Source organism: Equus caballus, chromosome 17, assembly GCF_041296265.1.
Source record: "Equus caballus isolate H_3958 breed thoroughbred chromosome 17, TB-T2T, whole genome shotgun sequence".
In the NCBI taxonomy this organism is placed as follows: Eukaryota; Metazoa; Chordata; class Mammalia; order Perissodactyla; family Equidae; genus Equus; species Equus caballus.
The window spans coordinates 25,462,489-25,486,473 of record NC_091700.1 but is presented as its reverse complement, the minus strand read 5'-3'; the positions used below and the strand labels follow the sequence as shown (position 1 = coordinate 25,486,473).

Here is a 23,985-nt window from a genome sequence, read left to right as displayed (position 1 = left end):
GGGTTAGAGGTTGCCAGCCCCATGTGAACTCGGATGGCAGACTGCATTTCCCTTGGGAAATGCCTAGACTTGTTTTACTCTAACGTATTTCTTTGCATTTCCTGAAGACCAAGCATATGAAATTAAGATCTTTGTCTAAGACCTCCCTTATCTTTTTCACTTCTCTGGGGAAAAAAAGAATGAAATTAAAGGTTTCTCTTCCAGATACAAGAGAACTTCAGCTGTTTGATGTCACAATACCAAGTATACGTGCACATGTCTAATATAGGTGTACACGTGTACATGGTGTAAACATATGGAATAAATCCCCACATACATGTGAGGTATATATATATTATATATAGTCATATATTTCTGAGTGTGTATGGAAGATGTATGGTCAAATAGTAGTTCAAGGTATAGATGTTATAGTCTAGAAAATGGAGAATACTAATAATGAAAAATAGGGCAAAGTGACTTTTATATGATTTTCACACTTCATCAATAAAATATTTTACATAAAGGAGAAAGTGATTTTTCTTTGGTTCGATTTCCTCTACTAATCAATAAGAGTTAAAATGTTCACTTATTTTACCTGATGATTACAGGAATAGCTAGGAGAAATAGCAGAAATTCCTAAGGAATGATCAGTCCTTATTAGTTCTTTTTTATTTTAAATTTTATAACCTAACTATAAACACCAACACTTTAATCTGATATATGGACCAGGTACTAACACCACCATGGAATTACTACTAATTCTCTTAGGTGTAATAATGGCATTGCTGTTATATTAGAAAATGTGTGTGTTTTTTAAGAGAGACACACTGAAATACGTAGGGGTAAAATGACGTGATGTCCAGGATTTGCTTTAAAAAACATCACAAAAGGAAAAAATAAGAAGAAATAAGGGATGGATGAAATAAATGTAGCAAAATCTTGACAGTTGTTAAATCTGGGTAATGAGTACACGGGGATTTATCACACTATGTCTCTGCTTATCAGTGTGTTTAAAAATGATACTTAAAACAAATGAAAACTCTTACTAGAAACAACATGTCAGTACCTCATGCTTGTGTGTATGTTTACAAATGTTTAAGGAGTGCCAATTACATAATAGGCCCTTGCTTAACCGTGAGGACAGAATGAATAAGTCGATGGGCCCTGTCCCCCTGTAGCTGCCAGCCCAGTGAGGCCTCAGAAGCTTTACATGGAAACTCAGAAGGTGGTGAGTGCTCCGGGGGAGGACGTTATGGGGCAGTGCGCCCACGGAGGGGAGCCTGACCCAGCAGACGTTATAGTTTACGTCTAGAGACCTTTCTCAGCTCAAGGACCAGAGAGGAATGATCACAGAACTTTCTTCTGATCATCACAATCCTTTCCACCTTACCTTTTTCCTCACTTCTTTTATCCTCTCATTTTCATCTCACATAAGTCACTGCTGCCCTTGGCTACTTAAGTTAAGATCAACCTCTCATTCTTTGTGGAAACTGGGCTTTAAAGTTCCTCCCAGGTTGAAAATCTCCAGAATTTGACCAAGACATGTACAAATTAGAGCCCAGCAAGTTTTCTGCTCACCACAAATTCTAGTCCGGAAGGTAAGAATACAAAATGATTCCATGAAATGCTCCCAGAGCAAGCAATCATAAAAATAACCACTTTCCTGCACTTAAGGACTCACTCTTCGGGCTGGGAGGTAGGAGGAAAGCTGCATCTACAAGGGGGATATAGAAATAAACATCATCAGCACTTAAGGTAATCACGAAGCAGAAGAGACGGCCAAGGGTGGCTGCAGGCACTCAAGCCCGGCTCCCATGGGCATCCATCTCTCCTCACCTTCCCAGGCTGGGAGAGAAATGCGAACCTTGGAGCCCACAGATATCTTTTTGAGGTACCTAAAATATCTCTTTGTATATTTGCATTGTGTACCAAATATAGCCATATTTAAATCTCAAAAGGCTGCTTTAAAGGAATCAGTATTCATTTTGTCACAAATAGTAGAAAGCAAATCACCTGCATTGTAATACATGTGGTATAGTGCTCGGCTCTGGGCAGGTCACTACCTATTGGGGCAGGGCGCGAAAATATAAATTACAGTACAAATTAAGGTGCACTTGCTATAGGCTTATGGAGTGGTTCAGACCATCAGAGCTGTGAGGTTCACAGTGATCAGATAAGCCACTTAGAGAAGATCAGGTCGCAGGGTGGTGAGGGGGTGTCTAGTCAGTGGTGACTGTGTGAGTGAAGGTGAAGGGATCAGGGTGCACATGGCATACACTCTGTGATACGCTCAGAAGAATTCCTTACTTTTCTCTGGCGTCTTTAATTTACATAACTTCTCCAAGTAAAACTTTAAGTCATTTAATGCTTGTACAATCCTGTGAGATTAACAAGGCAGGTATATTTTATTCTGGTTTTTCAGAAAAGAAAACTTTTCATACAGCTAGATGAAGTCAGGGTGAGACTAGGACTCAGGTCCTCTGGCTCCTGTTTCAGTACTCTTTAAACTAACTAAACCAAAGCACGGGTTGACTAGGACAAAAGGTTTCTGTAGGGGTAAGGTTGGAAAAGCAGGAAGGGAATGGACTGTGGATAGCCTTGATGTCAGACAAGGAAGCCTGGCTTTCTTCACTGCAGTTGAAGCTTTTGGAGCAAAAAGGATTCCATTAAAAATACAACATTCAGGGGCTGGCCTGGCAGCAGCTTTGTAAGGTGTTGGAGCGGGAAGCCAGCTGGCGGCCAGGTCAGTTAGATACCACTGCACTGCCCAGGTCACAGTGGTCTCAAGTGTCCTTTTTGTTGTTTGGGTTTTTTATTCATATAGAATCTAGGAAACATAAAACATAATAAATGATCAATAAATATTTACACCAATGATTTGAGTACCAAACCATATGAAAACAGAAGCCTACTTATAGAGAACATGCTAACTTCCAAATGTAGGTCAAAAACTCTCTTTAAAATGATATTCTACTAGCTAGTTAAAAATAATAAGAGAGACTTCGTGGACTTTTAGAAACAAAAAAGATCTTAAAAGATAAACAACTTCAGCACCCTTATTTTATAATTAAACACTTGAGGCTTGAGAAGTTAAAGAGCTTGCCACAATACCCCAAAACTTGAAAAGAAATACACTGAATTTAGTAACTGCTCCATGATGTGTGTTTCCATACACACTTAATTAACCCTGGAAAAAATTAGCTGTATAATGGAACATTCTGATCAAAAGTCAGCCTTTTATAGATGTGAAATGCTAGTATTTCCTTGAGGTTTCTATTCATTAACATAACTTTATATTTTTTTCTGTGTTTGCATGTTTCCTCCACTAGGAACTAATTAAAATCTAGGTATCAAATTTTCTTATTTATGCATTTTTATTTAATATTTAACATTTAGAACAGGAAGAACATATGGAGATACACTGGTGTGTTTTTTTCAGATCAAGCAAAATACATTTGCTATTTTTAAGTTTTGAGGATGGATGTTGGGAAAAAAAATCTAAGGGAAAGAAGAAAATGTGTGACTTTGTTATCTGAGGTCTTATCCAATGACTTTGATTTCACCTGTCACCATGGGCTGTACCATGCTGCAAAGCAACATAGTGATGACTTACTTTTTTTTAAAATAGGTATGACTTTTGCTCCAAAAATGAAGAGTCCTTTATCCTGGATCCTGACAGCAACATAGGAAACAGAATTGAGAGCATCACTCAGCGCACAGCAATAATAGAAGGAAAGAATAAGGTATTGTTTATAAAAATAAGCACTGGGATATTTATTCTAAAAACACACACTCAGCTCTCATTCTGGGTTTATTAGAACCAGAAGTAATTCAAATGCTCAAACAGAAATTTAGAGAAAAGAAAGACAATATCTGAGATACGTCTTCATGGAGAGATGCACTGAGAGTACTCAAACTGCTATATTCTCCAACTGACTACCAGTTCCAAAGTAATGAGTACTTGGTCCTAAAGGAAGAGGTGGAGCTGCCTCTTGAACATCAAAATGGTCCACATCAGTGGTTCTCAACCCTGGCTGCACGTTAGAACACTCTACCAATTATTATCACATTTGAATCTCTAGGGCAGAGCCCAGGGTTCATAAAAGGTCCCTGGGAGATTCTAGCATGTAACTAGGACTGAGAATCATTGACATACATATGAGTGGGATGTCAATAAGCAAAAGCTAGTATAAGACTTCAGCTTAAAACTGAATATTTCCATTTCACAAAAGATCTTATTTTTCCCTCTGTCCCTCTGTCTTTGCAAGAGCAAAGCCTAAGTTGGGGTATACAGACACAAACAGTATATCAAGATTCCCTGACCTAAGAAAGACAAATCAAAACCAGAATGAGATATCACCTCACTCCTGTTAGAATGAATATTATCAAAAAGATAAGACTTGTGTCTTGGCAAGGATGTGGAGAAAAGGGAACTGTTGTCCGCTGTCAGTGGGAATGCAAATTGGTGTGCCACTATGGAAAACAGTATGGAAGTTCCTCAAAAAGTAACAAGTAGAATGATGGATGAATGGATAAAGAATGTGGTACATATACACACAATGGAATATTATTCAGCCATAAAAAAGAATGAAACCTGCCATTTGTGACAACATTGATGGACCTTGAGGGCATTATGCTAAGTGAAATAAGTCAGAGAAAGACAAATATCATATGATCTCACTTACATGTGGAATCCAAAACAAGCAAACAAATAAAAACCAAGCTCATAGACAACAGAGAACAGACTGGTGGTTGCCAGAGGTGGGAAGATAGGGGATGGGTGAAGGCAGTCAAAAGGTACAAACTTTCAGTTAGAAAATAAATAAGTCATGGGGATGTAATGCACAGCATCGTGACTATAGTTAGCAATACTGTACTGAATATTTGAAAGTTGCTAAGAGAAGAGATCTTAAGATCACACAAGAAAAAACATTTTCACAAGAAAAAACATTTTTTTAACTATGTATGGTGATGATTTTGCAACATATACAAATATTTAACTATTATGTTGTACACATGAAACTAATATAATCTTATATGTCAATTATATCTCAATTAAAAAAGAGAGAGAGAGAGTCTTTTAACCAAAAGGAATATTCCCTGCCCTAATCAAGGTCTGGCAGGCATCTTTTCTGCCATTCTTGCACCATTCATTCTCTATTCCCCTAACCGCCACTGAACCTCAGCAATAGCTGGCATCTTGTGATCCAGGTAAATCCCAGTGGATCTCAGACCTGGTGGCTTTTTTTTCTGTCGAATTAGTGAAAAATACACTTTAAAAATCTGGTATTATCAGGCACAGAAGTAGTGATGCTTTAAAAAGGAAAAAAATATCAAATAACCCCTTGCTGAAATGTCTATTTATACATGCATATCTTGATTTGGAGTAGTCTGTTTATATGGATGCCATCTGCTTGAGTGTGGTTATGTTTGTGTTATCTATTTATTCAGCTGTACTCTTTCCACTTGAAGGTGACAAAGTAGATGGCATCACTCCCTATGTAGGGGTGGGGGAAGGGTAAAAGGGGTAAAGGGAGGGGCACATTTTTATGGTGACAGATGGCAACTAGACTTTTGGTGGTGAACATGATGTAGTCTATACACAAGCTGAAATATAATGATGTACATCTGAAATTTATATAATGTTATAAACCAATGTTACCTCAATAAAAAAAATAATAGCAACAAATAATGTCTGAATTCATTATATAAAACTTTTTGACATACGCTAATGTCAACATCATTCTTTGTCAGGCTAGAGTGGTTATCTCTATTTTAAAGATAAGAAAAACTGGGGTAATAAGATGATTAGCTCAAAACCACACAGCTTAAAAGTGGCAAATGAGAAACTGAAACCAAAGTCTTCCTATTCCAAAACCCAGTGACCTGCCAACTAACCCAAGGCAGAAATTAGTTACAGTGGCAATGGCTCGCATGGTAACATCAACAAGCACTTGTCACGGACTGAGGAGAAGTGTTCTAACCACAGCACTAGCTGTGGGTGGTTTATAAGTCTGTTTCTCTAATACAAATGAACAGTAGTTAAAACATTCCATGATGTGTAGCTCTCGATGAGAAAGCAGTTTAAACGAAATACTTAGAAAAGAGGAAATTCTATAACCTTGAAAGTGTAATTTGGGTCACACTCTATTTTTTAAAAAGGAAATTGCCTCAGAGTAGAAAGCAAGCTAGTTGTCACAAAGTACTAGAAAATCTCAAGATGCCATTGATTGTGTCAATTCACCTTTGCCTTTTCCTGACCATAGCAAGTGGATACACTGATAACTGCTAGATATTAAAACAAGAATTTATGAGCCTAATTTCAGTGGTATCCTCCAGTCTTATTTTAGTATTCTAGCCACAAAAATATACAATAGAAAAAACAAAAGGAAAATGGAAAAGCTAGGTGAGGTTGCTGATGCGCCTGAACCAGGAAGTAGCAACCTGACTCCACATTAGAAGCCCTGTGAAAACAGTGGGAGAGCAGTGACGAAACCTGGGTGAGATAAAGGAACTTGCCTGATTTTTTCCATGTGGCCTTGAAAATTTATTGTCTTGCAGTTCTGTAGTTCTGCAGAGCTTTTAAGTATAGACCTCCAGACACAGTTGGCAGTTGTGCCGTCCAACCTGCGGTCAGGAGCGAGGGGGTGAAGCTCCGCCACTTTCTATGGGGCGTAACCATATGCAAATCAGTCTACCTCTCTGAACTTGATTTCTTGCCTCCAAAAAATGGAGATAATAATATTTGCCCTACTTGGTTTGCCTGTTGTTATAAAGACGATTGTCATATATAACCTAACGCAATTCCCCAAATTGATTGTGATCATATACAATGAAGACTATTTGTTAAACAATTTGTTTGCATTAAAAAATTTTTACTACTTTTCCTAAACAAAGTTGACATCTATATAGCATATTCGATTAGCAGCTGTAATGTAACACATTAGACTTATTATTAATTTCATGTTAATAATTGACATGAATTAATTACATGTTCTAAATTTAGAAGAATTTACTACTTTTAGCTTCTATTGATATATCTTTTTATATATGTGAAAAAAATTATCTTTCATATGATGATGACAAATAGAAGTTTTGCTATTTCAGAATTATTTACACTGGTCTTTCCTTTACAATTAAAACTGCTTTTATTTTCTGTACATTTTTAAAAAGTAAAGTCCCAACTTAGATAATAATGATCCTTGACCTGCAGTCATTCAGTTAGCATGCCCAACAATACTACCCACGGATCAGCAGAATGGAGGGCCTCCTGGAGCACTTGCTGGATTTCAGAGACTTGCTTTTTTTTTCTGTTTGTTTTGGTTTGTTTTTTGTTTAACTCAAGGAAGGGTGCAGAGGAATATAAAATTCAGTTTCCTTATTGCAAGTTTTGGCCTAGATTTGTGAAAAGTGAGTCATCAACTGGAGTTGCTAATAGCAAATGTGGAGTCTTAGTATTGTTTAAATGGGGCTGCCAGACTATTAGGTTTGTAGATACGGAATAGGAAGTAGAAGGAACCCTGTGTTGGAAAAAACACACAGGAAATACGTATTACAACATTAATTCTGCAAGGCTGGAGAATTGTGGCAATTTTAATGTTGTAGGAACATTTCCCTTGAAATTGTTTTGAGGTTACATTGAGAAATGTGTATATTGTATGAGGCAAATCCATGAAAGAAACATTAATATCACAAAATTACAGAATGTGTTTCATTGCCCACACACTTCCCAATTTTTTCTCTCACAATCTATTTTCCCATCACTTGGCTCAAATGTGCCACCCAAGCCTAATTTTATATTCTTCTATGACCTTTACATATCTACTTTTATTTCTCTCTGAAACACTTAAAAGGAAACTATATTAGAAATATCCCAAGATTAAAATGACTGTTCTATATATAGATTTTTTAAAAACTAGTGCTGGAAATTAGGCTGAATTACACATCATCCCATCTATTCTATTCCATGAGGTTCAAACCACATTGTAGTACTGAATTACAAATACTTAGTGAAAGGGAAGGAAGGAAGGAGCATGAATAACTTCCAAACTTACTGTATCTGATGACAGTTTTCATCAGTGTTCCTGGGTCATACAAAAGAATCCAGAGACTGGGCTTTAAGGGTCTATTTCTAGTATCTAAATCCTGAGGTCCTGGCAGGGCAAGCAGAGGCACCCCCAAAATGTGAGTTCAGAGGTTAAAAAAAAATTGTGGCAAATGAAAACTAATTATATAACTAGTATAAGCAGATATCCTTGAGAATTTCTTTTGGGGTACCTTATAAAACAAATGATTATAATTTCAAACACGTTACAACTCAAATTATTGATACTCTCCCTATTAAAGTATTAAGTTGATATTTGGTGTTCCAACTGTTATGCTATTTTCATTTTTTTCCCCTTTGAAATAGTAGTATCTGGTTATGAGCACTCCGGAATGGATTTGTCCCTTTAACTTAGAAGACTCCCACGTTGAGACTTACTGTCCTGTGAGAAGTTGTCTTCTGTCCAAACTATACTCACCTACAACTCACACTTGAGCTCCTTTTTTCCTGAATTGAAGTTTATACTTCAGTTGTCAAATATCTTTTGTTTGTCATGGAAATATGTTTTAATTTATAATTTAAAAATATATTCTCTGGAAAAAGAGAAGCACTCTAGAACTCAGATAATTTTTAATAACGTTGATCATAGGATATGTTTCATCTTATTTTTAAAATTTTTTCTTTAATCACAACTTTTTCATTCATCAATCATATTTTCAAACCATATAACACTGTATCAGGTGAAAAGAAGCTTGCAGCTTTGGAAAACACTAAAAAAGAAACTAGTATTTCTGTTCATAGCAGCATTTGGCTTATGCGACCTCTGCTGATTAAAGGAGATAATCTCAAGGAAAAACCCCAATTCAAAGGGTAGACAGAACTCTACCAATAGATCTGTGTCAATAAATTTAAAGAGTTTTAAGAAAGAAGCAGTTGCCTGTAGAGATTAAGAGCAGAGGCACTGGAGTGAGACAAACCTGGGCACAAGTTCTGTCCAAGTCTGTCTGTGATACTGTGTGTCTTTGAGGGAGTCATTTAACCTCTGTAACCTCAGTTGCCTCTTCTGTAGAACAGGGTAATACACCCACTTCATAGGGCTATAGGGAGGATTAAATGAGATAAGGCCTTGCACACTGGCACGGAGCAAGGGCTACATAAATGTGCCGAGAAACAAAGGAACAATGTAAACTCCCATCAATGTCATTTTCTAGTTCAATTTTAATTGAAGCTTTGGAGAAGTGAGTTCTGGGGCAGGCTTGACTATGAGTAAGGTGTCAGCTTTGGAAGGGGTCATTCAGGCAAAATAGGAGAGGCTCAAATGCATTCGTATCTCCATGGTTCATCATGTGACCTGGATTCATTTCTCTCATAGGTAACCTCAATTTTATTCTCTGATTATATGAAAATTCTGAGTGATTTGACTGTTGGAGTCGTGTAAAATGGCTACGGCCATTCTCAGATTACCTGCACAGGTCTTAAATATGGCAAATGTGTACATCTGAATTGACTTTCCCTTGCCATGAAACCCAGTTTTTGTTCTCAGTTGCTTTGAGTTCAGTGAAATCAAAATAATTGTAATAGAAACCCAAACACAACTTCCAGATTTAGGTAATTGCTGTCCATAATTTCAGACATTCTCAAGCCAAACAGAAATGGGTTTTTCACTTATTTATTGCACAACAATAACTCCAAGAATCTAAATAGGATCCTGCTGAGGCCCATAAGGGTAAACATTTGAGAGCTAACTTTATAAGACAAGCAGTGCTTGAGCTGAGGGGCAAGTGGTGAGAGAGGGGCTGTGAAGCCTCTGTGTGCATCCCCTGCATCTGAACCTGCTGTGCGCCGCTGCAACGCATGGAGCCCGAGTTTCCCAAGACAAAATAAAGGAGTTCAGAGTCTTACTTGATGATCTCTATTGTCCTTCCAGCTGCCACCAACTAACACTTCCTTCCACACTGCCATCTCCAAACTTCTCTTCTCACTACCTCCATTTTCTTCCATGACTGTTAAGTGGTGGTCACAGTAATTAAAAGGAAACAGTTATCTAGAATTTTTTTATTTCCCACCTCTTAGAAAGATTAATAATCAAAATAGGGAAAGGGACACCTGAGCTCTCTTTCATAGTCTTCTCCACTGGTTATTTGCCAGCAAGTTCATGTGAATGTTTCTCTGCAAAAGAGAGAATAGTATATATTTGATCTTCAAGTAGGGAAATTCTTCTCTATCACTTTAAAGGAATCCTTCAAGGTTAAGAATAGAGATTGTGTTATATTCATATCTTTCTTCCTTACAACATCTGGGCAATGCCTTGATAAACACTGAATAAATGTCTGTTGAATTGAATAAAAATTGCTATATACTGCAGACGCTTTCATTTCCAATAGTTTTAATAAGACACAGAGGATATATGGGTAGATGTAATTAAACGGATTCAACAAACAGAAAAGGAAACATCATATAATAGTCACTATACCATAGTGAAAATTACAGAGAATTTGGAGCAATGAACTTGCTGGCTAAAAAAGCTAGGAGTATATTTTTTAGTCTTCCTGATCTGTAGATTAAAGACAGAAATACCTTAATTTATTGAATGAAATATGAGAACCAGGTAAAGGGGCTAGCACACTACTTAGAAACTCAGAAAAATGTTAGGACCCTTTGTAGAATTTATGTTCACCATCTTAGAAAGTGCACTGTCACATTTCAGCCTATATATTACTTTAGCGTGTAAGTCATGTGGTCTAATTCTGCCTCAGCTAGGACACCCCGTTAGTCTGGAAGCATCAGCAGAGCCTCTACAATTTCAAAGCCTGTGACCAGTTATTTGTGTCCTAGGAGATAGGCTGCAACAATTTACAAGTAACTGGATGAAATTTTTTTTTTAATTTTAAATATGAAAACTTACTAGCATTCTCATTTTTTTCATATATAGTATGCATGACTTTTTTTTCAAGGTTGGATTAAATTTTAAAACTCTCAATAGTTTGTTTCATATTACTAATTTTTATGTTTAAAAGAAGACAGCAATGCAAGTCTTTAAGCTGTATACATTTGTGTTTCATTCCTTTTTGAGACATCACAGTTTGGAAAGTGCTTTCAAGGTCACACAAATTTACCTACTGGTGTTTCTTTTGGGGCAAATTTGTCAAATAGCACTAAAATCTAGGAAACAATATCATTGTATTAATTCATAACTTATATCTTCATTTTCTAGATTAGGAATTGACAAACTGAGAAATGAAGTAGTTTACAAACACACACGACATTCTTAGTGAGCTTTCCAGCCTCTAGTCTCCTTCAGCACCATCAGGGCTACAATGCCATATTCTTTGAGCACATAAAAGAAATAGTTCAGCCAACCTTTCTCTTCCGTTCTTGCTCACTTAACATGCCCATTACAGAATCAAAGAGCAAAGAAGGCTTCTGTTACCAAATGGGCTCCATGATCTTAGGTCATCCAAACAGAAGGGTGGCTTTGGCCTCACCTGTTCCTCTCATTGACGTGAAACTGACCACCTCATGGAGTAGAACGTGCAGTCCCGCATTCGTATTCAGGTCTGTAATTGTTACGCCAGCAGCACGAGATAAATAAGCCTGAAACCCTCATACGAGTCGGATGTCATAGCCCCCGGTCTCCTGAGGACCTGCTTTCCTGTTATTTTTCCATTCTTGCTGCGGCTCGGCAAGGGGAGAGCCTTCTGGTAACCACCACTCATGCAACACTATGTTGAATGAACGGAATAGATGAATCATTTCAACCCTCAGAAGTATCTTAGGGATATTCAAATAATTTTTTGTCCTATTTCTAGCTAAAGTGTCCTTTTCTTTTGCAGACGGCTAGCACCCTGGTTGTGGCTGACTCTAGGATTTCTGGAATCTACAGTTGCATGGCTTCCAATAAAGTAGGGACTGTGGAAAGAAACATGAACTTTTATGTCACAGGTAAGCCACACATCCTAAACTCACAAAGACAGCTCAGTGACCTCAGTCTCTTTTCAAATCTTGTATGCTTTTAGCGCACTTATAGCTTAAGTGATTTTTATTTAAAAACAAACAAAACAAAAACATTCCATAGAATTGTTAAACTTTAAGTGCCTTCACCTTTCTCTTAGGAGTAGTATTCTACAACATCATTGGTTCTCCTAAAGAGCTATTTCCCGGAATTCTCTTTTAGAGCTATTTGTGTATGTCTCCTTCCCAGGCTGGACTGTGAATCTGGGATCTTGTCATGTTCATTTTTGAACTCCCTTCAGTATCTTGCACAGGGTCTGGCACATAGCAGTTGTTCAATAATAATCAAAGAAACCAATTATAATACATGTGATGACATTTTGTTTTTAAACTAAGAAGCTAATTGTTTCATAACTTGAGTTTTTGAGAATGAGGCTCTCCTATAGAAATCTGAAACTGAGCTTTGCTGACAATAATTAATATGCCATATTTTTGGTAGCATTTAAGCATTTTTAGCCTTAAATATGATGGCCTCCGCAGATCTTAAAACTTCCAAGGCACACAAGTGGCACTCCCTATGTCCCTCCATGGGTACAGGAAGGAAGTAAGTAGCTCAAAGTATAAAAACAATTGCCTGGCTCCATACACCCCCCCCCCCCCCCCAATTTTCTGAGGAAGCCTGGGCAGTTTTCCAGCTCTCTGGAAACACTGCACTGCATGGGGCAGGCCGCAGCAGTTGCCTAGAGTTCTCCAGAAGGAAATAGGTAGGTCTGATTTCATGAGATGTATGGGTCGTCACATCACAGGGAGCCTTCCGGCAAGTGAACCAACCCTCAGAGAAGCTGTGCAAGGGGGGATATCCTTGAGTAGGTTCCCACAGAATGTCAGAGCTGGAAGAGATGTTAGAGGCTATTCAACATTGCAGCCCCCGATTTTCCAGATGAGGAAATGGCATTTAGAGAGTAAAGAGGAACACAGAAGAGCCGCTCTAGACCAAGTCAGTCCCTGTCCTCTCACATTCGAAACATGGAAGGGAAATCATTTTTGCATCCATTCTAAGTAGGAAAAGTCCTTTATTTAGAATATTGAGATACAATTTCACACATATCAGTTCTCTAATCAATCTCAGAAGATTTGGAGTAATTAAGAACAAAGGTTTGTATTGTACTTTATAGTTGGTTGGAAACAAGTTACCATGCAAATCCACAGACACTGTATAAATGATTTAGAGTACAAAAGATTGAGCAATTCCTGTTCAGTTCTGAACATCACTCAAGTTTGTCCAAGTTTAATGAGCACTAACTATGAAACAGTACAGTTCAACTCTGTGCTGAGCACTTGAAGGGATATCAGTGGACTCTTGTCTTTCTAAGAAGACAGTTTTAACAGCAAGCAAACAAAGAAAAAGTGTTAAGTTATATATATCCTCGTATCAAAAGGTATGTGCAGAAGTAAAGTGACAGACAAATTCACCATTAACCCAATGCTGTCCAATAGAAATACAATGTAAGCCACATATGTAAGTTAAAATTTTTTGTAACCTCATTTTTAAAAAGTAAAAAGAAAAAAGTGAAATTAATTTTATTTAACCCAATTTATCTGAAATGTTATCATTTCAACATGTAATCCATATTGTTAAAAATATTACACTGCTTCAGTTTTTAAAATTTAAATTAACTGAAGTAAAATAAAATTAATTGAATAAAATTCAGTTCTTCACTAGCCACGTTTTAAATGCTCAATAGTCACATATGGCTAGTGGGTACTGTATTGGACAGTGTAGCTCTGAGCCTGACAGAACATAGCAGGATTTGAGGTGATCCTGGACTTGAGCTGGTCCTGAGGGAGGGTAGAATTTGAATAGAATTTGAAAGAAGAGGACAGTCTTGCCCTGACATTTTCAGAGCCAAGGCAAAAGTACCAGTGGAGGCTCACAAACTATACACCTAACCACTCATAAGTTCTAAATTAAGCGAACAAGCTATTAAATATGTTTTAGCCTCCTGTGAACAAATATACCTTCATGAAAGGTCAAGTACAAATTTAGAATTCTGGGACTACTCAGAGTTCTACAGCAGAATGTAGCAGTGCCTGGAGGTGCAGAAGGAACTGACCCCTGGCTCACCCATCTTCTCTTTGCACTTCTGGCTCTGTCCCACACAGGAAGGGGCCACACACTCAGTGTATGGTCTCCCCAGTCCACACTTCCAAACTCTGTCCACACTCCTCACAGTCTCCCCTGGGACAGGGACAGAGCATATAGCCAGAACAGAGCCATCTAAAGGCACAGGACAAGGACCCCTTTTGCCTGGGTTGGAAGGCAGGACTGGAAGAGGATGTACTAAGAGTAGAGGGGAACTTCATGCTCATTTCTTATTGTTCAGGGTCTCCAAGAAAGGTTAATTGATGCCCAGCATTAATTGCAGCATCAGCATCCAGCCTATCTATCTCACCACGTTCTTCATTGCTGCATCATATACCTATGCATGGTAATGTTGCTGAAAGGGCTCCAGCTGATAAAGCTGATCACCTGTTAAATTCAGACAGAAATTCCCTCCCATCTCCCACATTATACAATTTATAACCATGGAATGCTTGAAACCTTTTCTAGATCCCAAGCCTTGTCCAAAGAAAGAGGTGATGAGATTTCAATTTGAACATACCTACTTGAAGCTCACAACATTTTTCCTCTAGAAATTCAAGAGCTTTAATCTCACAACTGAGCACAAATTCAGCCAATCAAGACCTCATTGCCTGGAATATAATTTCTCTTAATGCTTTTCTACCAGTCCTGAAAAATTCTAGTTTGGATTGGTGATAATAGATTAATTTGCTTATATTCATTATTTTAAAATGAATTATTGTCTTTTCTTTCTCAACTCTTTGTCACGAGATTTATTCTCACTAGAGATGAGACTAAATACTTTTAGGATGTTGCACCTTACATATCTATTTTCCAAAATATGAATGTATATTTTTTCAATGTTTATACTTGACCTAGTGCAGACAATGCTTTAAAAGATCTGTCTAAAATTTAACTGCTCTGCATCAAAAGATCTAGATTTGGTTCGTTATTGATTCTCATTTTAATCATGTTGCCCCTTCCTTAAAATACAATAATAACTTAGAGTTCCCTTCCAAACTGATGAACACCAGTTAGCTGTGGCCATTAGAATCCTCTATTGCTTCCACTCTAAACTTTGCCATTTACTTGTACATAGAATCTACTTGAAACAAGCAAAACTTCCTACTAATCACTCACCCTCTTTTTAGAGAATGTTATTTCTATTCTTCAGGAGAAGTACAGCCTTCGTTATTTCTACCTGTCAAATGAGATGCCATTCATCCTTTTAATTTCTATGCTTGTCTCTTTCATGAACTCAATTCATGTTTGATCCAATCAAGTCAAACGTCTACCCCCAAATATGCACCTTTGTAAATAGGTTACTCTTTCATCTAACTCTAGCAAGGGTTGACTCTTCTCCATGACACCTCATAAGATGCCCTGGATGTGATATGTGTTTGATGGATGAGTGTTGATTGGTGCTGATGATGATTGCGCTGAATCTGCAACACATACTTAAGTGTGGGAAGATTTCTTGTTTTCACTTTGAGAGTTAGAAGGCAATTCTTTCTTGGGTCTGTTTTTGTACTCAGGCTAAAAAAAAAAAAACAACATGAATTAAGGGGAAAAATCCCTCTGGATTCATTAACTAGTTCAGGACATTTTATTTATCAGTTCCATGCATCAAAAGAGAATACCAAAGAGGTTATCCTGAGAAATAGATAATCATTTCTAAAAGGCTATCTGATAACATAACCAAATTAGCTTCAGTAACAGTGTCCCCCATATGAGAAACCGACCTCAAAACCTATTTGGTTCTTTTCTTTTCCTATGTGTGTGTTTTTGCTGTTTTGCTGGCACTCAGCATGACTATGGGTGTGTTAGCAATTACTGAGGGTGAAACAGGAACAGCACTGCCTTATCTCCCTGGTTTCCCAATGTCACTAAATGCATTTTATTTTGAGATTCCTGGTGGTGCTTGGCAAAGATAAACAAAATCTTCCATCAGGAAACCTGTGAGCTATTTCCACAGGAAGTTTCAAATCACTAAAGTAAATAGAAACTCTCTACATGATCTCAGTGGTGTTACTTGGGCTTGCTTGGGTTCTAACTACCAGGATGAGACCTTATAAATGGAAAGTCTGTGGTCTTTTAAGAAATGATTTGATTGCAACCAGTGCACAATACTTCTGTTCTAGTATCTGTGTAAAAGTTGATGGCTAATGTTTTACTCCCCATACTTGGAAAATGTCCCAATTATAAAAAGATGCTGAATTAGAGGGGCTATTTCTGACACCTTATTGTTATGTTAAAAATGACTGTCAGCTGCTTCTGCATCTTCTGGCACATTCTTAGATTTTGATTTTAAAAGCAGGAAAACCTGGTCTCCTCTCTTTCCAACCACTGACAGCTTCATAAGCCACTGTTACCCCCGGCTCCCAGGTTTCAAATGAATACTTTGGCATTTCTTCAGACGTGACACTTTATAATAAAGCCAAAGCCCAGAAAAATCAGAAAAACAAGCAAAGTGAGATTTAGGAAAGAGTTGATATGATATCTAAATTTGGACTATTGTCCCCTTAAGGTTTAAAGGTTTCTTTATAGCTTTGTGTGTAAAGGATAATAATAATAATAGCATAACATAGTGCTTTTCATCTTCAAAGTACTTTGTAAAATGTTGGCCCAAATTCTTTGCTCAAATACAGATATGCCACTAGTAACAAGCAATGGGAGGGTTTTGACAGCAGGTCGGTTCAGGGCCAGTAACCAATGATTTTTTAAAATCCTTTGGTGAAATGGTCCAAAATGAGACTGAGGAACTCTCAGCACAAAAGCTAAATGATGTTCCAGGGTAAGAAAGCTGACGAGGAGAGCTCATGAGGAGAGGCACTCAGAAAATGGAGATGAAGCTTAGCTGGGAATTGACATTGGAGAAAATGGCTTCTAATGACACAGTCACTTTCAGAAAATGTTTAATATGTTTTTGAGAGTAAATTTGATTTTTAAAATTACTCTCCACCACATTGCCACCACTTTGGAATCTGGCAACTCTTCCAGATTAGTTGTCTGCATTTTCAGAAGAAATATTTGCTCTTTTATGTCTGACAACAACCACCACAATGGGGACCTGAACAAGTAACCTGGCTCTTCTCTGCCCTACTGTGCCAGCAGAGAGCAGGGAAAGTCATGGAGCAGCAGCAGGAGGAGGACAGAGCAATCCAATTGTAGGAAACTGGGGAAGTCGGTTGTTTTTTGACCTGAAAAGTTTAGGATTAAAGTGGTGTTGACAGGCATGACTGAAGTCTCCTAGCATGTACCTGGGACTTCCTATTATCACCTGTTTACAATGTATTTTGGATAAGTTAACTATAAAGGTATCTTTGGGTTTTGGTACAAATTGCTCTTATATCACTTCACTAGTTTGCCCAGTTACCAGTAGGGGTTCTGTACGTGATAAAGAAATGGAAACGTGGTTATGATCCCAAGTTGTAAAAAAATATTCCATTGTGAAAGCAACTTTGGGCAAAGAAGGAAAATGTACCATCTTAATAACGGTCTTGTTTTGCATTTCCTGCCTCCCTTCTGATAGAATGAACTTAGTTGGTTCCTACCTGCTATGTTTGATCGGTTCTCTTAAAATAAAAAAGATAATACTCCTTTTAATGCTGATGCTGGGAGAATTTGTGTAGGAACATCTCTTAAGATGTTTGAATATCTCTTGAGGAGATGTCTCCATATGAGACACTGATTTTTCTAGGAACTGAAGTTCTTTACTCTTATTTTATAGATGTGCCCAATGGATTTCATGTTAACTTGGAAAAAATGCCTACGGAAGGAGAGGACCTGAAACTGTCTTGCACGGTTAACAAGTTCTTATACAGAGACATTACTTGGATTTTGCTGCGGACAGTTAATAACCGAACAATGCACCACAGTATTAGCAAGCAAAAAATGGCCATCACCAAAGAGTACTCCATTACTCTTCATCTAATCATCAAGAATGTTTCCCTGGAAGATTCAGGCACCTATGCCTGCAGAGCCAGGAACATATATACAGGGGAAGAAATCCTTCAGAAGAAAGAAGTTACAATTAGAGGTGAGCACTGCAACAAAAAGGCTGTTTTCTCTCGGATCTCCAAATTTAAAAGCACAAGGAATGATTGTACCACACAAAGTAATGTAAAACATTAAAGGACTCATTAAAAAGTAACAGTTGTCTCATATCATCTTGATTTATTGTCACTGTTGCTAACTTTCCGGCTCAGAGGAGATGCTCCTCCCAAAATGAGTTTGGAGATGATAGGAGTAATAATGAGACCCCAAAGTCCCAGCTCTGGGCTCCCCATTCAGGCTGAGGGGTCTGCCCTCTGGGGCCGACTTGGTGCGCGTTTGGATTTGGAGGATCCCTGCAGTGCATTCTCTGTGTGTTTTGCTCTTTGCTGTCTTCTCCTGCCTGATAAACAACAACTTGGGACTGATTCTTTCCTTCCACTTTGATGCCAACCTCTTTTTATTTTTAAGTTTTGAAGCTGCACAAACTGAATAATTTAAACAGATGCTGGTTTCTGCCAAAGATGGACATGAATAAATTAATTTTCCAGCTCAGAATGAGTACAGTTGAATTTGAGACTCTGTCGGACCTCTGCCTGGTTTTATTTTGTATTATTTCATCTGTTCTTGATTTGTAAATAGCACCTGGATAGCAAGTTATAATGCTTATTTATTTGAAAATGCTTTTTTTTTTTTTTTTACCTTAAGCACATTAATCTTAAATTGGAGCTTCTAAAATGAGCCCAGGGGTGCAAGATACAGGTGTAATATTGAGGTATTAAAGCTGTATCACAGTATGAATTATGAAAGTCCACCCAAGTCAAGCCCACTTCCCTCCTCTCATGCAATTCAGGTAGCCAGTACACTAGTTCAGAGAAGGGTTTCATCCTTACTGCCTCTGAGTGGACTAGACAGCTATGACAGTGCCTGAAAGAAAGTGGATCATGCCATCATTTTAAATATTTTTGTCCCCTGGCTATTCTTTTAAAGAACTTTATCCTGTTTAATTGATGGCATTCAAAGGTGTACCACAATCAGTTTATCAAGGAAATAAAGGCTAATGTGACCAGAGGTTTAATGCATTCTTCTAAATGTAATTCTAAAATTTGTCCATTACAAAAATTCCACTTTTGGGGCTGGCCCCATGGTGTAGTGGTTAAGTTCAGCATGCTCCACTTTGGTGACCTGGGTTCACAGGTTTGGATCCCAGGTACCGACCTACACCACTGGTCAGCCATGATGCAGTGGCAACCCACATACAAAGTAGAGGAAGACTGGCACCAATGTTAGCTCAGGGAAAATCTTCCTCAAGCAAAAAAAGAGGAATATTGGCAACAGATGTTAGTTCAGGAGGCAACTTCCTTGGCAAAAATATAAACAAACAAAAAGTCCACTTTCTCCATATGCAAATGTTAATAGGATATTTTATGGGGATTAAGAAATGGCAAAACTACAGAAGCAAAATTTAGGATCATTTAAAAATATACATCATTTTTAAATCAAGAGAGATTGTAATCTCTTGTTTTAACCTTGCATTTGAGGGGAAAGTGACTTTTTCACCAGTTTAATGTTTATTATTTTGTTGTTTTCATTTATCATTGATCATTATATGTGACTTGCATGAACTATTGGAAAACAAACTATAATGACCAAAATAGCCATGGCTGAGAACACAGTGGCTGGGCAGTTCAATAGGGGGTGAAAATATGACAACTTTTCAGGCTTGGGAACTCACCAGACTGTTTCCTCCTTTAGGTCAGACTCTGTCCCACGGCTAAACTTGTCTTTCACGTGGGAATTGCTTTTGTCAAGTGTGAAAGAGTAAACAATAGCATTTCCCCAGAATGCCAGTTTTATGGAGCCCCAAATGCTCTGAAAACAATTAGTAACCTGGAAGTTGTCAGCGCAAAGGAAAGAATAATCAATTGTATCTTGAAATTTTACCTATGGCTCTTTTGCCTGGGTCTTTGTTCATTATAAGTCAGTGTGTTCCTTCAGGAAACAATGTCTTAGTACCACAGAACTTAGGGGCCTCAATTTTCACTAAAGCTGAAAAAGCAAATGGAATGATTTAGGAGTTGCTTTTGAAAAAATGGTGAAGTGGACATGCAGAATCTGTCATTTCCTTCTCCTTAAAATTGCAATGTAATTTTTGTGGGGAGGGGAGGGGTGTTATTATTTACAGGAGATGATTTTAAGTATTTCCAAGAGAAAAATTTAAGAATTACATACAGTAATGAATTATTCACTGTGTAATTAATCCTTCCAGAGAGTTTAAAAAGAAAAAACAGTTGAGTGGCTTTTGTTTTTTATTAGTTACTCTTTTGAGTGTGGAGTAAGGGGAGGATAATGGGAAAAATAGAAAAAAGAGCATTAATATGGAGAATGATTGAGATGGAGTAGAGGGCATGAGGCTGGTTCCTCAGTCCTCATTCCAAATGGAGAAGAGACACTGTGTATTTATGGGACCTAGCAAGTCTCTGGGCCATAACACTGAAAAGTAAAAGAACCTGGTGGTGAGCTATCTTTGGCTACTGACAACCAGCAGAAATATTCTGTTAATTCTGATTTTCTCAGTTTGAAGGGATCAGCTCCACTTTGCTAAATTTTGGAAAGTAGCTACCTATTTCCATCAAATAACTTAGGTTTAAAAAATATGGGTTCAATGTACCTTTCTTATTTAAAATGTCAAAATAGATTACTATAAAGTATAAAGTGGGAATTGATAAAATGATTCCTTGATCAATTGGTCATTTTGAAACTAGCCAAAAATGAGACTCTTCACGTAGGAGAACATTTTTTCAGAAATGGGTACAAAGAAAGAAATCATAATACTGTATGTTTCAGACATGTTTATATGAACTTTGTATTTAATTGAGTGTCTTATGTTTATTCTGCAGCCTTTTTGCTGCTTCTCTTGTCTGAAGTTTTGTGTAGTACAGGTAGGGGCTTTGGGAGTTCTTCATGATATTTATGTTAAAATAAAATGTTCTCTTTTATATAAGTATTGTTTTCCAATACACCTGTGAGGGAAGCCAAATCTTGTATTGATGATGTTACAGTTTGTAGCTATGAAAATAATTTGGGTGTTGCAGGCCCTATATTCAGACTTCCTTTTTATAATAAGGCCTATGGGCAATGACAGATTATTTTATCATATTTAGTGCATAGAAAATAGTAAATGTGCTATGGGAAGCTACTAAAAGTATAACTCAGTGAACTGGATCTGAGTTTTAAATGAGGAAGTTGGCTTGCCACTGTAAAAGATACTAAATAGTAATATGATACTGTTCTTTATTATCTCGTCATGTTTCACTGGTATGTTTGGGGTCTTTACCGTGTAAAAATGTCAAAATTGTAATGATCAAGCATGTAAAAGTTATCAAAATTGAAGATTTTGATACATGGCTGCATTTTCTATTAGTTAGAGCTATTTGACAGATTGTACAACATGCAAACACAGAAATATTAAAATGGTTCTGCCTGGGGGTAAAGATAGACAAGGAAAGATACACTGAAACAGGCAAAAGGATCATTGCTATCATCTATCCACACTGTTTGAAGAGTTTATAAATCAGAGTACTTCCTTCAACACTCTTTTTTGCCTTCAGATTTTACTTTGTATGAAATGAGAAAAGACTAATGATAAGCTATAGAAATCCAAGTTTAATGAGAAATCTGTTTCTCCTAACAGATAGTAACTGCCATGTTATACTAAGTCAACATGTTATAAAAGTTATGTGATAATATACTCTTTAACCTGAGATTTCTAAATTGCTTTAATGAATGCTAATCCTGAGAGTTTCCCTGAAGGAATAAAAAGAGAAAGGTTTTGGGACTGTGTCATCTCTTAGAGCATGGTAATCACTCCTAAGCTGCTTTCACAGTTTTAGTACAATAAGATGAGGACATCAAAAACGGTCAGAGAAAGCTCATACTGTATAATTGAAACCAGTGATGCAGAATGTGTAAGTTATGCCAAAACTCTTTTGATTCTGTTCCAGGATTTGCAACAAGGGGGGAAAAGGATGATTTGGGAGGGTGGGAAAGACATTAGGAGTTGTCTTTATTCCTTTACCTTGGAAGCTTGAGCTACCAATCCAGCACCGGCCTAACTAGAATGTATACACATCAGCAGGACTGACTACTTCATTAAATAGAGACACTGTACTCACTGGGGGCCTGGGGTACTGCTGTTCCTATGTGGGATTTTAATGTTGTAATGTATTGCATCCTAATGTATTAAATTCATTTTGTTGTACTATATTGGTTGGCATTTTATTAAAATAAATTGTATTGTATCATATTTGTATGTTTTAAGAGAAAATAATATAAAATACAATATTTGTACTATTATATAGTGCAAAAACTATAAATCTGTGCCTCTGCCTCTTGAATTAATCTTTTGGTCGCTTGCATTTGGGAAGGGAATGGAGGAAGGAAATAATCAATAAAGCATTCAAAGTTCAAGAAATTCTCCTGTTTGGTCTGCTGCCTTACAATTTAGATTACTGACAGCTGAGTAACACAAATATGCTCACCCTCACAAACACATCAATAAAAATACATACAAAATTATATTAGCTCATCACTATACTACTGTATAATTATGTAAAAATTCATTACAAGCCTATACCCAAAATCATGTTTTCACTTAGAGTTCTTAAAATATTGTGCAAAATCATTAGGTTCTTTTGAGAGAAGTAAAGGTTCTCTCAAAAAAAGGAAGGAAACTAGTTGGCCAGGCAAAAACCTTGATATTGAAACTTAAAAATATAGGATTTAGTTCTTGATTTTACTCCGTGTCCTAACAAATTTCAATTTCTTGTAGCAACTTAATAAAGAAGAAGCAGTAGGTTAGCCATAGAGGAGAGACTTAGGGAACAAGATACAAATAAGACCTTATAATTGAGCCTTGCTGTTTCTATATATATTTAATACGTTGATATGCATATACAATAAAAGAAGAAAATTGATGAGTAATAACAATTCCCTTTCTTTATTCACTAGATCAGGAAGCACCTTACCTCCTGCGAAACCTCAGTGATCACACAGTGCCTATCAGCAGCTCTACCACTTTAGACTGTCACGCTAACGGCGTCCCAGAGCCTCAGATAACCTGGTTTAAAAACAACCACAAAATACAACAAGAACCTGGTAAGAGATCTTTTTCCCTTGTGTTTACTGTTTCTCATTATCCCCTTCTTCCCTTAACACTCCTATCACCTCCTTCCGGTACATCTAGAACCACTTGCCGATAGAGCTGCGAAAAATTGGGCTCTGGTTCATGCTTATATCAACTTCACATGAGGAATATTTGAGCCAGTTCTTATGCAGACCATATTCCTGACCCTATAGAAAGATCCTTATGGAATCTGCCTTACAGAGTGCATTCAGAAAGAAATGGTAAGAGCCACTTAGAAAATGTTTCGGTTCACCTTGACAGCAGGGAAAGTGAAGAGTTAGTTCCTTAGCTTGAGGGTATAGCAGAGCTTTGAATATCTGGCATACATGAAGTTCAGAGTAGATTTATAGTCTTTTTAATTCACCTACACCAATTTTATCAATTTGGTAGGAAGAAGAATATTTTAAAAGATATTTTATAATACTTGTAAAAAATTCTAAACTAATGGTTATGTGTTCATTTCCTTTCCACAGAAAATACATTTAAAAACAGATAGGCTTAAATCAGCCAGCCCCAATGGTCTAGTGGTTAAGATCCAGCACTCTCACCACGGCGACCCCAGTGCATTTCCTGCTCAGGGAACCACACCACCATCTGTTGGTTGTCATACTGTCATGGCTGTGTGTTGCTGTGATGCTGAAAGCTGTATCACTGGTAGTTCGAATACCAGCAGGGTCACCCATGGTGGACAGGTTTCAGCTTCCAGACTAA

General features: G+C 37.4%; 1 protein-coding gene across 1 annotated transcript in view; it reads left to right on the top strand.

The window, feature by feature from the left end:
• FLT1 (fms related receptor tyrosine kinase 1) overlaps nucleotides 1–23,985 on the top strand; it is a 171,896-nt gene that overhangs the window by 74,500 nt on the left and 73,411 nt on the right. Inside the window, 4 exon segments of the mRNA NM_001309471.1 lie at nucleotides 3,608–3,722; nucleotides 11,857–11,965; nucleotides 17,827–18,135; nucleotides 23,100–23,246. Coding sequence (NP_001296400.1) covers nucleotides 3,608–3,722; nucleotides 11,857–11,965; nucleotides 17,827–18,135; nucleotides 23,100–23,246 — 680 coding nt within the window.